Consider the following 15180-nt stretch of genomic DNA (forward strand, 5'->3'; position numbering starts at 1 on the left):
GAAATGAAATATGCGGTGTCAGCAATATAAATTTACAAACATACCGATGTATCTATACATATTGTACATATTCTGTGTCTATTATCGAAGTCACTATGGACATTGATACATGTTCCGTCACGGAACGTTCGTGGCTGAGTGGTTAAGTTCGTTGACTTCAAACTACTTGCCCCTCAACGTTGTGGGTGGGAATCCCGCCAGGGACATTGGATTCTATCATGTAGCTCGCTAACTAATGTATTGGTTCGTGCTTTAAGTAATGCACAGAGTGGCGTCTTTGGTCTTTCTCCATCAGTGAAGCTGGAAAGTCGCCATATGACCTTACTGTTTTAGTACATAAAACCCAACCAAAAATAAATTTTACATTAAAGGCACAGGCAACACAATTATTAAGAAATAGTATCTCATAGTATTAAAGTATCTGATCATTCAGCTTCAGTCCGGTGGGTCAATATTTCGCGCTGACTGGCAGGTCACTATAATCCTATGAGGGCCGAAGTACTGTGTGTTATTTCATTATTCATCGCACTCCACCAAATAATATAATATAAGTTCAAAATCTAAAATAAAATGTACTGAGAACTGTTGATATTGCGCATTTTGTTGTAACACGCGGCCCGGTGTTGGATTATCACTGTGGAGTTTAGAGCTTACATGACTATACTTTATTTAATTAAGAACCAGTTTGTCCTAGATGTATATCATATCATGTAAATATACGACTGAACATATTATATGTCAAGGCTAAAGAAATAATATGATATTAATATGTACTTACGGTACTTTTGAAATTTAATAAAAACGTAAAGAAGTGGCGTATAGATGAAACAAATTAACATATTTGACAAGATAGTTATATACTTTATGTATATCATCGCGAAAAAGGAAAGTCCCGGGCTTTGTGCTGTGTTGCTTTTTGAAGTTTTGGAGACCGAACAACAATCATTGAGCTTTAAGACATACTTTATCAACATGACTGTTGAATAGTAAGTATATAAAGTCAAATTTTTAAATCATTTTAAAACAACAATTCTGTAGTTGAATTATATCAATCTCAAAAATGTCCCATACTTTGACTAGACCCATTTGCACATTGGTCATTGCGTGTTACTTGTCTCTTACCGCAGTGAGTTTGAACCCCGCCCGGGACTTTGGATTCTGTCATGTGAGGAAGGTATGCAGCTAGCTAACGGAACGCCGGTGATTCAACTAAGGTGCCTGTTTGTGTCTGAAATAATGCACGGATTGGCACCTGAGGTTTTCCTCAATCAGTAAAGCTTGAAATTTCTCCATATGAATTCTACTGTATTTGTGCGACTTAAAACCCAACTAAAAACAATTTTGAAACCTAATGAGACTAGTAGAAATTGATGTGAAAATTTGAAAATGTTGCGTTTTGATTAATAACCCCAAGCACGCTGAAACACAAGTGCTATAATAATAATCATTTTGCAATATCTACCTATACGGAGGTGACTTCGAATCTACAATGCGGAACTTTCGTATTTTTCTATGAAAAGGATCATATGTTTCCAAAGTAAAAGAGAATGTACGTATAACACATCTAACCTACACCACACACTGCTGATATGACAAACTTGTCGTTACGCAGTACAGTATTGTGAAGTGTAGTTTGCACATCAAATTACATATCACATCGTAGTATTGCTTTGAGGCACCAGTAACTACTGAGGCAAACACACGCATGCATGCACGCACGCGCAAACACACACATGCACGCACCAAAGTGCAACATACATAAATATCACTAGTCTACTTTCATAACGTTTTTTTTTTATTTCATTACCGCCATCAATGTAATACATCAAAACAAAAGAAATGTCCATCTTCAAAAATATTTGATTTCTTTTCAAGTTCACGGTGATTTTAATTTTATTTAAATCATTTTGTACACACTTTCTTTATTCATATACCATTATTGTTTTTTGATCATTTACAATAATAATAATAATAATAATAATAATGATAATAATAATAATAATAATAATAATAATAATAATTATTATTATTATTATTATTATTATATTATTATCATTTTCCAGAGACAAGAACCTGGTTTTAAGTCAAAATAAGTTTTCTCTTAACATGTGATTCATATTCCGCGTGTTTTATATAACTGTTATAACAAGTCAAAGTCCAAATGTAATCACACTAATAAAAACATAAAAACCATATTTTACGACTGACATAGTTTACAAAACAACAAATGAATGAGATTTTAATGATAATTATAATTTTCTCGCTCCACGCCTACATTATGACCAATGTTGTTTTGACCCAGAACAAGCTGACTCCATACATTATCTGAACTTAGTGAAAAAAGTTAACTGGTTAACTAAAAGTGGAAACCGTTAGTTGTTGTCCAATGAAAAACACAGAAATTGTCAATTAACCTTTTTATGTGTCTGAAATAAATCTATGGTTCAAATGGCGATCGAGATTCTTTCGTTGTGCTGCTTTTTATAACTCTTTTTACTTTGACTTTTTGCTCATATTTTACAGATATGCCGAGTTGAATAAATCATTATAAGTGTTTACTGACATGTTAGGTTCTTACTTCAGGTTAATATTTTTTTCGCTAATACATTGTTTAATGTATAAATTATACAGAAATAAAATATGGATTATTTGGATAGCATTTGTTATTCAAAAGATATTACTTTTGCTATATATATATGAGCATTTGACAGGACTTTGACACATGAACCGCCGTATGAACACGTCTGCGGATGTTTCTAAATTAAAAATTTCACCATTTCCGTGCTTAAATGTTGAATTCTGCTTAAGCCGGTGCTAGGGGGCGTGGACGGTAACTTGAAGTATCCAGTACCGTCCATGAACAGGCTCAATCAAACCGAGTCTGCAACAGTTTACAATGTTGCCGTATTTGGGCTTTCTTTACAGATTCTGTTTTTCCCTATATTATTTTTATAGTAGCATTCTACATTCTTCAGTTTTGTCATATATCCGGAACACACGTCATAGACCCAAGGTGTTATACAAAATGCACCTTAAACTATTCGAATTCTAAATGTTGTTGAGGTTTTTTTTTGCCTAGTAATATTAATGACTTACTTATGTAGAAATATATTACCAGAAAAATAAAACAAACAAAAAACGCCTCAACATAAAATATATTCACATACTCTAGTCAACGACATCGAAATACGTAAATCAGATACCATAACTTGTTGGGTGTATCATTTTCCCTTGAAACATTTACCAAATATGTAAAATTCACGAATAAGTGTGAAATTGTACTCTTCACAAATAAGTGAGATTGTACTCTTCACGAATAAGTGTGAAATTGTACTCTTCACGAATAAGTGTGAAATTGTACTATTCACGATATAGTGTGAAATTGAACTCTTCACGAATAAGTGAGATTGTACTCTTCACGAATAAGTGTGAAATTGTACTATTCACGAGTAAGTGTGAAACTGTACTATTCACGAATAAGTGTGAAATTGTACTATTCACGAAAAAATGTGAAATTGTAATATTCATGAATAAGTGTGAAATTGTACTATTCACAAATAAGTTTGAAATTGTACTATTCCCGAATAACTGAGATTGTACTCTTCACGAATAAGTGTAAAATTGTACTATTTACGAATAAGTGTGAAATTGTACTGTTCACGAATAAGTGTGAAATTGTACTATTCACGAATAAGTGTGAAATTGTTCTATTCACGAATAAGTGTGAAATTGTACTATTCACGAACAACTGAGATTGTACTGTTCACGAATAAGTGTGAAATTGTCCTATTCACGAATAAGTGTGAAGTTGTACTATTCACGAATAAGTGTGAAATTGTACTATTCACGAATAAGTGTGAAATCGTACTCTTTTCACGAAAAGTTGACTACATGTATATGATATGTTGCCTGTTCTTTACTGGTAAGTAAGAAATAAATTTGACATAAAGATATTCATGTATGTGCTTCATAGTCACTTTGTATCCGCAATTATATCATTATTTAACCATGATTTACACTTGTATGTTTAATTGTCTTAAATAGAAATAGATATAAAGTACTGAAAAGATGATTTCAAAGAAACAGACTTCTCACATAGTACTGCTACACAAGAACCGAATTTTATTTTATTTAAAATATATACTTGCATACATGCAGGTTTTCTATGGATATCAAAATATTATTTCACTTTGATAGAAAATTAAACACTGTTTGGTCTTGTATACTGACACATTACTTTGAGTTATATAGTAACCAACAAAATAAAGTGAATGTGGGATAAGAGATTTTATGATCGTACATGGGAATATATAATGACACAAATAAATGTCATATTTTGTCATTTTAATGTATGAAATTTAATTAACAAAGAACATGTGTTAGCTAAATAAATTATAAAGATCATATAAAAATCTAATTAAATACGAATTATGAATATTAACAACGTTTCAACATGAACATGTAATAATTTTACAAGAAAATGCAAAAAGATGGCATAACTTTTTTCTTAAATTTCGTAACGAAATAAGAAAATTTTATATTACGTACATACGCTGAAATAAATAATATACCAATTTTCATATTTAACAGTTTTGTAATCGGTTATGCTTGGTAAACTGTTTGTCATCTTTTTTACAGGTTTAATGTCAACACAACCAAAACAATTTATTTCAAGATGAACAATTTTACTTACAAGTGTTATTATTTCTTTAATTCATAATCAAACTTGTCGTTTACAATATTTACTTTTCATGTCAAAATGGAAATATTATCTACGTAAACTTCTTTATCTTAACGTCTAATTAGACAAAATCAAGGTATGGCAAAAGTTATAATGGCATATTCTCACTTTATATGTAAATTGCAATTACATTCCAGTATCCTGAAATATGTTGTCATGCTGATTTTACATATGCACGTATTTAAATGTTGTCAGAAATGATATGATAGTATATTCAGCTGTGCATTTAACAATAAGAACAGAAATGCCCATATCAAACTTGGCTATTTTATTCAATATTGATTTGAGAAAGAAAATGTTTTACAATATAAAAGGATAGAGATATCATACGATACCATTATATTAGAACAAACCATTGCATTACGCAACATATATAAACAAAACATTCAATATAAATATTTGCTGTATCACTTGCGCATTATGACTCACATATAGAAATAGAATGTTCCCTGATATAACAATTTAAATAGCTGTAATATGTTATACATATTGCCAAAAAGCAACAGAAATCACGCAGGGACTGTGCCACTCCGTTACTCTATAACACAAACATGTTGTAGAAACCCGAAATCAGTATCCCCGCTTCGAAATGTTTCTACATGAAACGACAATCAATCAATATACCATCTTCATGATTCACTGTTTTATCGATCTCATATGCTACAACACACCCCGCAGTCAACATAATACTGGCACCAAGTAAAAAAGATAAAGGCTTCGTGGATAATGCTTCGGCTCTGAAAAATAATTGAGTTATATTTAAATAATGTAATACATTGTCATAATACATTTGACATGAGACAAATATACTAATAACCAAACAATTAGAGAGGTATCCATTAATCTGTCATAAAATTTACATACTGATATCTTTATAATTAAAAGCAATATTAAATCTCTACAATATGTATCAACATTATCAGTGACTGCTTAATACAGGAATTACAACAGTTTCCATTTTCAGAATTATGTCATAATAGATTTCATCATTCGCACGAGTCTATTTCATTTTTGCAATTTACAGTTTTTAACTCCACGGAGCAAGTTCCAAAAGAGGAAATCAATCAAAACATTGTAAACAGCGCAGCATTGAGTAAATTTCAAAAAAGAAATCTTGAAAAGGTGTGATCCCTTGAAAGCAATGAAACAACAAGAGTGAAAATTGAAGACTCGGTTCAATCTACAACATTACCGTTCTGGAATCAATGATCCCGAAGGACCAGAAAGAATTAACAACAGGAAACCTTTTACAGCTTCCACACGGCAATTGGCACCTGAGCTGCTTTTATCTTACACATGATCTGCATCTTAAATAAGTACCCGGAAATAACAATGAACTTTTCTTAACAGTAACTATTTACAATCAATTAACCAACTAAAGCAGAGAATACTTACAATGTGCACCGTGACTTGAATGCGAACTATGTCCTGATGGCATTCTATGACCTGTTGAATGTGACATGCTAGACATATCTGTCTGTCCTGAGTGCTGGTGACCAGATGGCATCCGCCTGCCTATTGATTCTGGTATGCTTACGACACTTGCAGGGATATTTGAAAGGTTTGACGCATCTGGCATACTAAAAAGACCCATGAGGTCAGAGTTCGATCCCATAGTAATGGCCTTTATTGGTTCTCCAAGAATACCAACAATACCATGTCCGTGACTATGGCCTCCCATGGTACTCCCTCCGTGATTTCCTGACAACAGCTGATTAGGCACACCTGGTAAAACCTTTCCTGCATGAGGTACATCCACAGATGAATGGCTGGAAGAGGCTGTAGACGACAACTGTTCCGAAGTATGCGCTAAGTTAGAGGAAGACGATGATAATGTGTGTAAATCAACTAGTTGTGGATTTCCACCGTGACCTCCTAAATCTGTTGATCCGGTTAAATGTTGCGCTTGGGCTTGATCAAGTATAATGATCTGTGGAACTGCCAAAGAAGGATCCGTGTGACCGGCTGTTGCCGAAGGTGACGACAGGCTCGTGTGAAATCCATTCCCGTTATTGGTTGTGCCACCGCCACTAATGATGGAGTCAAGTAATTGAGCATTTACTGTTTGGCCTGTTTGTAATGCGTGTTCTAATTGAGCAAAGGCTCCTTTGTCTAAAGTTAGAACGTCAAAGTTAGTACCGCCAATGTTGTTTGTGTTTCCACCAGTAGCTGACAAGTCCACAACGCCCGAAAGTACATCGCCGGCCATAGGAATTGCAGTTGCTGCAACTTCAGCTGGAGTCAGGCCATTACCGTCAATCAGAAGAAGATCACTAGCACTAAGTAAATTTCCTGCAGAATTGATCGAATTTCCATTTAAATCAGCCACGGCAGATGCTGCAGCGTTATTTGCACCATTGGAATTGACTAAAGTTGAAGATGCTGTAGCAGAGCCTGACCCAGGAAGATGACTTCCAGTTGACAAAGAGCTCAGAGCATTGTTGCCTGTATTTTGACGATTTGCTGAAGCATCTATTCCCATGCTAGTGAAATCAAGGAGCGATCCAGCTAACCCAGTTAGGTTTATGTTTTTGTCATTTATATTGTTGTTATTTTGACTATTATTGTTTTTGTTGTTGTTGTTTTGACCAACATTGCTTTTGCTGTTTTCATTGTTATTGTTGCTGGTTATTGTATTTCTATTATTGTTGCTATTAGTTATTTTGTTGCTTTGATTACTGCTGTTGTTATCGAAATTGATGTTGTTATTACTTTGTAATCCGATATTGCTTTTGTTATTACTATTATTAGTGTTCTTGTTATTACTGTTGTTCATGTTATTCCAACTGTTTGTATTTCTATCATTTATACTGTTTCTGTTGTTGTTGTTGTTGTTACTGTTGTTATTATTGAATATGTCGCCGTTTCTATTCCTGTTGTTGTTATTTCTGTTGTTATTATTAAAAAGGTCGCTGTTTCTATTTCTGTTGTTGTAATTATTGCTGTTGTTATTATTAAATCTGTCGCTGTTTCTGTTGTCGTTGTTGCTGTTCAAACGTGTAACTCTTGAAGAGGTGTCTGTACGTTTCGTGCTACTCTTTATCCGATCTCGTCTAATGTTCACTTTTTCAGATTGAATTCCAGAATTGCTTTTGTCTAAGAGATTAGACGACAGTATTTCTGTTCCATAATTTTTGTTGGATGATATCACTTTTGATCCAGTTAAGTCAATAGTGTTACCAGATAGACTGTTGGATTTACCTTTGCTTTTACTGAGTCTAACTGATTGCCTCCGTGTTGATCCCCCAACATTTCTCGACTTTACTGAGTTTTTACTTATTTCTACACGATTGCTTGTATCAACAACTTCTCGTAGGTGAGGTGGATTTAAGTTGCCGTTGTTTCCAAAGTTCCTATTATTATCATAATTTCTTGAATTGCCTCCATTGGTAACAATGTCCCAGTTCCTTGTATTAAAGTCATTAAGGTTGGCATTGTTTCTTCTCTGGTTTTCAAAGTTTCTATTGTTAAATCTACCATTGCCAACATTGTTGTTATAATTATTATTGTTGTCATAACGATTTCCTTCGAAGTTGTTGTTATAATTAATACCACGTTCATACATTGATTGTGCCACTCGACTCATTTGGCGTTGATACTCATATGGATCTGGCATGTTTATATCATTTCGCTGTCGGATAAGAAGAACACGTCTCGGTTTTTTAAAAAGCTTCGTAGGTTTAAACGCTTTCGTCATTGCCTTTTTTCTATATTTTGGCTGTAACGGATGAAATGCATTTTGTTGAAATTTAGACATACGATGATCATAATGATTATTCATTATTGCATGGCCTGGTAAAGGCATCATGTGCGGTCTAGGCATATGGAAAGGTGCATGCATCGGTGGACCGTGCATATGCATCACCGGTGGTGGCAGTCCATGTGCCATTGGTGGTCCATGCATTGGCGGACCAAACAGATGTGGCTTCATCGGATGACCAGGATGACCGTGATGTCCAAATGGTGGAACGAACATTGCGTCTGTGTATATTTGAATGGTCATGATTCCAGATAAAATTGTCAAGCAGAAGAGATTCATCTTGCAACAGTTCAGCCTGTAAATCATCAAATATAGCTCATAATTAAATATTTCACAACAGTTCAGCCTGTAAATCATCAAATAAAGTTCATAATTAAATATTTCACTCAGTTACGTTGTTGTATCAAATTATATATGATACAATGTTAAAAGTGTTAGAACACCAAACTTGAGTAAGAATGTCATAAAATCAGACTCTGTTTTGTGTTGAAAACCTTATAAGACTTCACTGTTTTTTGAAGCAATTTAAGTCAGTTGACAGTTATGATTTTGCTCTTGATGTTATCAAGCATAACAATATGCATCATACTATCATTAAAAACATGGAGTGCCGTTTTACTTCTGAATTCACAAAGGGAAAATTAGCTAGCAAATTGTTTTAACTGTATTAATGACTACAGAAAATCTAAGCAGTAAAATAAGAAAAAAGCATTGCTTAATTAAATTCACACCTTGAACTCATGTTACAACAGATCACGTATAAGTGCTGGTAATTAAAACAGAATTAAAACAGCATGCCCATGATTCATGTAAATTTCTAAGAAAATTATTTTTAAAAAATGGAAATGTTGTCAGTTGTACAAAATAATAAGACTGAGCCCAATGACATGTTGTCCTCTAATAAAACCGGTATATAAATATTGATCGTAACAAGTAGAAATAACCATTACACCATAGAAATATGGTAATGAAAACAGTACGTTCTGTATAACTCTGCATGAACATTCAGTGTCACTTTGATTGTGAAAATTAATACTTTTCTTAAAATATTTCTACATTGTTATGATTTTATTTTATTCCATGCTTTTGTTGTTGTTGTTGTTGTTGTTGTTGTTGATGTTGATGTTGTTGATGTTGATGTTGTTGCTTGTTTCGATGTGCAACGGATTACTTTTCCGACCACTGAATTGAGTTACTATTGAAATTTAAATCAAATCAGATATATCAAACCTAATTTCAAAACTTGACCCAATCATACTCAAAACTGGATACTTTATCAAGCACAGGCTACATCTTTGTACTAATCCATTAATTAGAACTTTCTAAAAATGAAAAAATGAAAAACAAATACGTTCTTGTAAAGAAAATGCAGGTCATTTGTTATTTATTTTTAAGTTATTACAGAATACGTTTCACCTGGAAGAATATCTTCATATGTTAAGTGAAAGTTTCTATTCCAGAATTTGAAAATTGCTGTGTTAATATACATATAGCAATTGTATGATTAAAACACTTTCAAGCACTTATTGTTTTACATAAAAATCACTCTTTCTAATTTCAGAGATAATGCAGGAAACATTTTCGATATAAAAAGCATTCCCGTTTTAAAATTTATTCAGATATGTGTAATAAAAATAATTAGTGATGAAATTTATTGGATATATGATGCGTGTAAATTACAAGTCAAGTATCTTATTCTAAAAAATATAGTCAAAATTTGTTAAAAATGCCTGATATTTTATAATTATTTGTTATTTTCTTCACTATTTTACATTTGATGAAATAACTATGAACTAGACAGGCTTATTTAAACTGCATGAATATTTGAATTTAAAAACTGGACGATGAATATTTATATTTATTTATAAGTGCGCTCCTATGAATTTCGAGTATGTAAAATATTCAGAAACGAGACTGTAGAAAATTATTGTTTAAAATGCGTGATATTCCTTTCTTACATTATATTTATTTTATTTTGTTATACTCATAAAGAAGAAAATAATGATAAAACTCACTTTTGCAATCAATATATCCAAAGCAGAAGTGCCGACGAACTCTTTTGCTTGAAAATGAGCGTTGTAAGGTAGCGTTAACTGGTGTTAATTCAAGTGAAATTCGCCCAACCATTACGTTGAATACAATTGGACAAGTTTATTTCAAACAATGGCATTGTGACCTAAACAGCTATCAGTTATGTTAGTGGTTTATCATATATGAACATCAACGTCTAGTTTGTTCATATTGCGTAAGATCGCAATTAATTACAACAGCATCTCTGACATCTAATACAAACAATGTATTTTGTTGTTTCTATGGTGTGCATAGACTTTAAAACTTAATGGGTTTGTTACTTACTTAATGACCTATCTATTAAAGACATCTAACAGTATAAATGTTTTTGAAATAGAGTTTAAATAGATTTTCATAAACAATTCAAATTATTGTTATTAAATTGTTGTAGAAATTAGCATATATAAAATCCATCGCTGAAGTCATTCGACAACAAATTTGGAGACATTATAGAAAATTTTCGGCCGCTTACAGACATTTATTTGTTCAGTACTGGACATTTAATCGGGCATCGAATCTACGCTTTGTCTTTACTTGACTTTATACGTACCAATATTAAAACATTGTGTCAGTCACTATTTGATCATACTTCGGGATATACATGTACAAATTTTATACAATACATGTACTAGTATATCCGCCTAACGCCTGGCGATTCCTCAGCATTGTTTCTGTTTTGTGACGATTATAAACCTCATGTAACTTTTTCCTCCACATTTTTTTTATTTTTTTGTATGTTCGAATTTACTTTTAAAAAATACGTAAAATTATGTGTACGAGCGGTTGTAAGAAACTATATACATTCACGAAACTGACAGGACTGGTTGGCAGCAATTTGAGAATGTGGTGTTTGGTGCACAACCAAATATTGTAAATTTTGACCGATATATCAGATGCTTAATTACTTTCCTTTTCTCCAAAATTGCAAATTTTCAGCATATTGGTGATGTTTAATGATCAATCCATTATTACTGGTATTGTTCCAGATGATCTCAAGTCTGCCCGTGTTGTTCCATTGTATAAAAAAATAATAAGACTGAACCTGGTAATTATCGACCAGTGTCTATTTTTAGTGTAGTGTCCAAGGTCCTTGAGAGAATTATTAATGACCAAGTAGAGAGTTACTTATCAGAGAATAACCTACTTTATACCCATCAATCAAGTTTTAGACATATATATTCTACTGACACTTGACTTTTACACCTTACAGATTTCATTAAATTTGAAATGGATAAAGGTAATTATGTTGGTATGGTCCTTTTAGATTTACAAAAGGCGTTCGACACTGTCGATCATAATATTTTACTCAATGAAACTTGATGCTAGGGGGTTTTCTAGTGATGTTATTCACTGGCTTAGTTCTTACTTATCTAGCCGTACACAAATGGTTAATGTCTCCGGTGTACTTTCATCTAGCGCCAATGTAACTTGTGGGGTACCCCAAGGTTCGATCCTTGGCCCTCTCCTATTCTTGATTTATGTTAATGATATGGAGGCTGTGGTTCGTAATAAATTGCTTCTGTATGCTGATGATTCAGGTATTTTAGTATCAGGTGAAGATATCCAGTATATTACCTCTCAGCTTACTGATGATCTTAGTAGTGTGAGTAAGTGGCTCACTGATAATAAACTGTCTAGACGGAGTCTATTTTATTTGCGTCTAAACCAAGACTTAATTAGGTCATGTGATCAACTAAATATTGTATGTAATGATACTACAATAACATCCACCAAATCTGTTAAATTTTTAGGTGCTGACCTAGATCAATGTCTCTCTGGTGAGTCTATAGCCAATCAGGTAATTAAGAAGGCCAATGCAAAACTTAAGTTTTTATATAGAAAAAGTTCATTTTTTAATAGGTATACTAAACAGCTTTTAGTTTCTTCATTAATACAATGTCATTTTGATTATGCGTGTGCCTCCTGGTATTTAAGGTTGAGTCAAAATCTAAAAAATAAACTTCAGGCCACACAGAATAAGATGGTGAGGTTTATACTTAATCTCAGTCCCCGTACTCATATAGGGAGGGCTCATTTTGAGGAAGTTGGTTGGTTACCAGTACATATAAGGGTAAATTTCCTTATTCTTGGTCATGTACATAAGATACATAACAATAGTGCACCTAGTTATTTAAATGAGCATTTTCAAATTGCAAATGAGGTACACTCTTACTCCACTCGATTTAGAGATAGTAACAGTTATTCTATTCCAAGAGTTAAGGGTTTCGGAAAGAAAACATTTGTATTTAATGGTTGTCAGGAATGGAACAGGTTACCAACACATCTTAGGTTCATAACAAGTCGTGATAATTTTAAAAAATCTCTTAAGGAACATTTTATGCAGTAGTCATTTTAATCCAGTCATCTTACTTAGTTTTTATTTATATATTTTTTATGTTCAGTGCATATTTTAGTAGTACCTATTCATTGTCAAACATATCTGTCATAATATTATGATTATAATACATGTGTGATAAATTTTGTGATGGAAATACTTATGTGCAATAATTGATATAAGAAATTGATTGAATAATTTATGTGCAAACCTTATAATTAGTAATTGTTTTGCCTTTCTGGTGTCATATGATCAATTCCACAATGGAAATAAGTCGGCTTATGCCTTCTTTTTGTGTCATCCTTGGTATTGAATATATGACATCAACACATGCACTTTCATGTTTACATGTACCTCTTGATGTTGACATTGAACTTGTAGTTGTTTTATGACATATATTTTTACCAGAATAAAACTATCTATCTATAATCTCTCGCAATAAATGATAAACGTACATAATTGAAATTTAAATCTGATTATTTTCAATTATAATCCAAGTATTTATAACCTTAAAAATGTACATTTATTATTTAAGCAAGCTCTTATTGATCAATTCAGCCAGTCATGGTATCATAATGTAACAACTAGCCCGAGCATAGGCACATATAGACTTTTTAAGCGTCATTTGATTACTCACTGTATCTTGATAAAATTCCTAAGAAATTTAGGATTGCTTTTGCAAAATTAAGATTGTCTTCACACCAACTTAGAATAGAAACTGGACGGTATGGTAATTGTAGAACTGAACGTAGTGAGAGATATTGTCTTATTTGTAATTCACGTGATATAGAAGACGAATTTCATTTTGTTTGTATTTGTAATGCTTATAATGATATACGTAAACAGTACTAAAAGAAATATTATTATAATAGACCTAGTGTCCATAAATTCGTTGAACTAATGCAGAATACCAACAGCAACATGCAACTTAAATTATGTAAATATATATATGAAGCGTTTGAAATACGTCAGGGTATTGTTAATATGATATCTGAAGAAGCTTATTACTGTATATACGTTTATAAATAAAAAATATACTTATTGTCCGTGTTATAAGTCAGTAATTTCATGAAACATTTGACTGATTTTGACTGTTATTTAGCTGTAAGTCATTAAATATACAAAATCTCCATTAGTTCAACCTCCTTATTTTCTCGCTTCCATTTTCTTTCTTGTTTTGACTATATGTATCATATTTTCCGCTAAAAAATATAATTGTCTATAAATTTGTGTCATGTTGACAAGTTATATTGTATCATTGTATATATGTGTTGTGTAGCAAGAAACCTCATGTTTACGTTACCAAATAAAATATTTTGAATCTTGAATCGTGAATCTTATTGCCAAAAAGCAACAGAAGGGAAAGATGGTCCAAGTGATTGGCCAATGAGTAACTGTTTGGATACTATGAAAGTACACCGAAATTTAAAACCGTTTGAGAAATAAAAATAAAAGCATCCTGACGAATAATGGATTTTTAAGTGTTTTGATGAATTGAAATCAGACACGTTGTTAGTTCATGTGGTTTTCGGTTGTAATTATCATCTAATACGAGTATGCTAGAATTTCAGTCAGCTGGCCATAAAAAACCAAGAAATGCCACAAATGTATTCCATGATCACCCGAAGTTGGCTTTGTTAGATTTTGCTCAACGTTTTATTGAATGCCATAGATATTAACTCCACGATAAGACCGGCGTAAAAACAGTATTTGTTTTATGCATCGCAGACTTACAATACATGTAATATCAAATCCAATAATAAAGTGAATAATTTATTAAGAGTAATGATTAACGATCTATTCAATTCAAATTCAAATAATTTATTTTCGTCTCATCACATGTACATCAAATACATCACAATAAAAATGAATAAAACTGATAAAAGTACATATGCCATTCAATACAGAATTATATGAGACGTGTAAACAAAGCTTACATATAGGTAAATATACTAAAAAATATATTTAGATATATAATTATATACAATACACACCTTGCTTTAAATGTATTAAGAATGCTGTGATTCTAACATTTTTACTACTTTTTTTAAGTTTACATATCTAAAATACTATATATTTCTTCTAATGTATCGAAAAGACTATATATAAGGCAATTCACTGGGCTGATGTTATATTTATAAGTTCTAATGAAATTAAAAATCCACATAATTATCACATTGCTCCAGACCAATATATAATAACCTCTCTGTAAGATTCACAACATTTTCTGACATAAAATACCTATATTACAATAAAGTAGAATACATCTATGTC

The 15180-nt window shown here is 32.2% G+C and overlaps 1 protein-coding gene across 1 annotated transcript; it reads right to left on the reverse strand.

Moving 5' to 3' along the window:
• Positions 1-4329: 4329 nt before the first annotated feature.
• On the reverse strand, positions 4330-10667 carry LOC132759857 (putative uncharacterized protein DDB_G0282499). Its single transcript, XM_060751717.1, has 3 exons — positions 10517-10667; positions 6137-8796; positions 4330-5478 (listed from the first exon to the last, which is right to left on the reverse strand). Coding segments are annotated over exons 2-3 (2646 nt in total). The 5' UTR covers positions 8781-8796; positions 10517-10667; the 3' UTR covers positions 4330-5476.
• Between the last annotated feature and the right edge of the window lie 4513 nt (positions 10668-15180).

The sequence above is a fragment of the Ruditapes philippinarum genome, unplaced genomic scaffold, assembly GCF_026571515.1.
Source record: "Ruditapes philippinarum isolate M1 unplaced genomic scaffold, ASM2657151v2 ctg350_1_1_1_1, whole genome shotgun sequence".
Taxonomy (NCBI): Eukaryota; Metazoa; Mollusca; class Bivalvia; order Venerida; family Veneridae; genus Ruditapes; species Ruditapes philippinarum.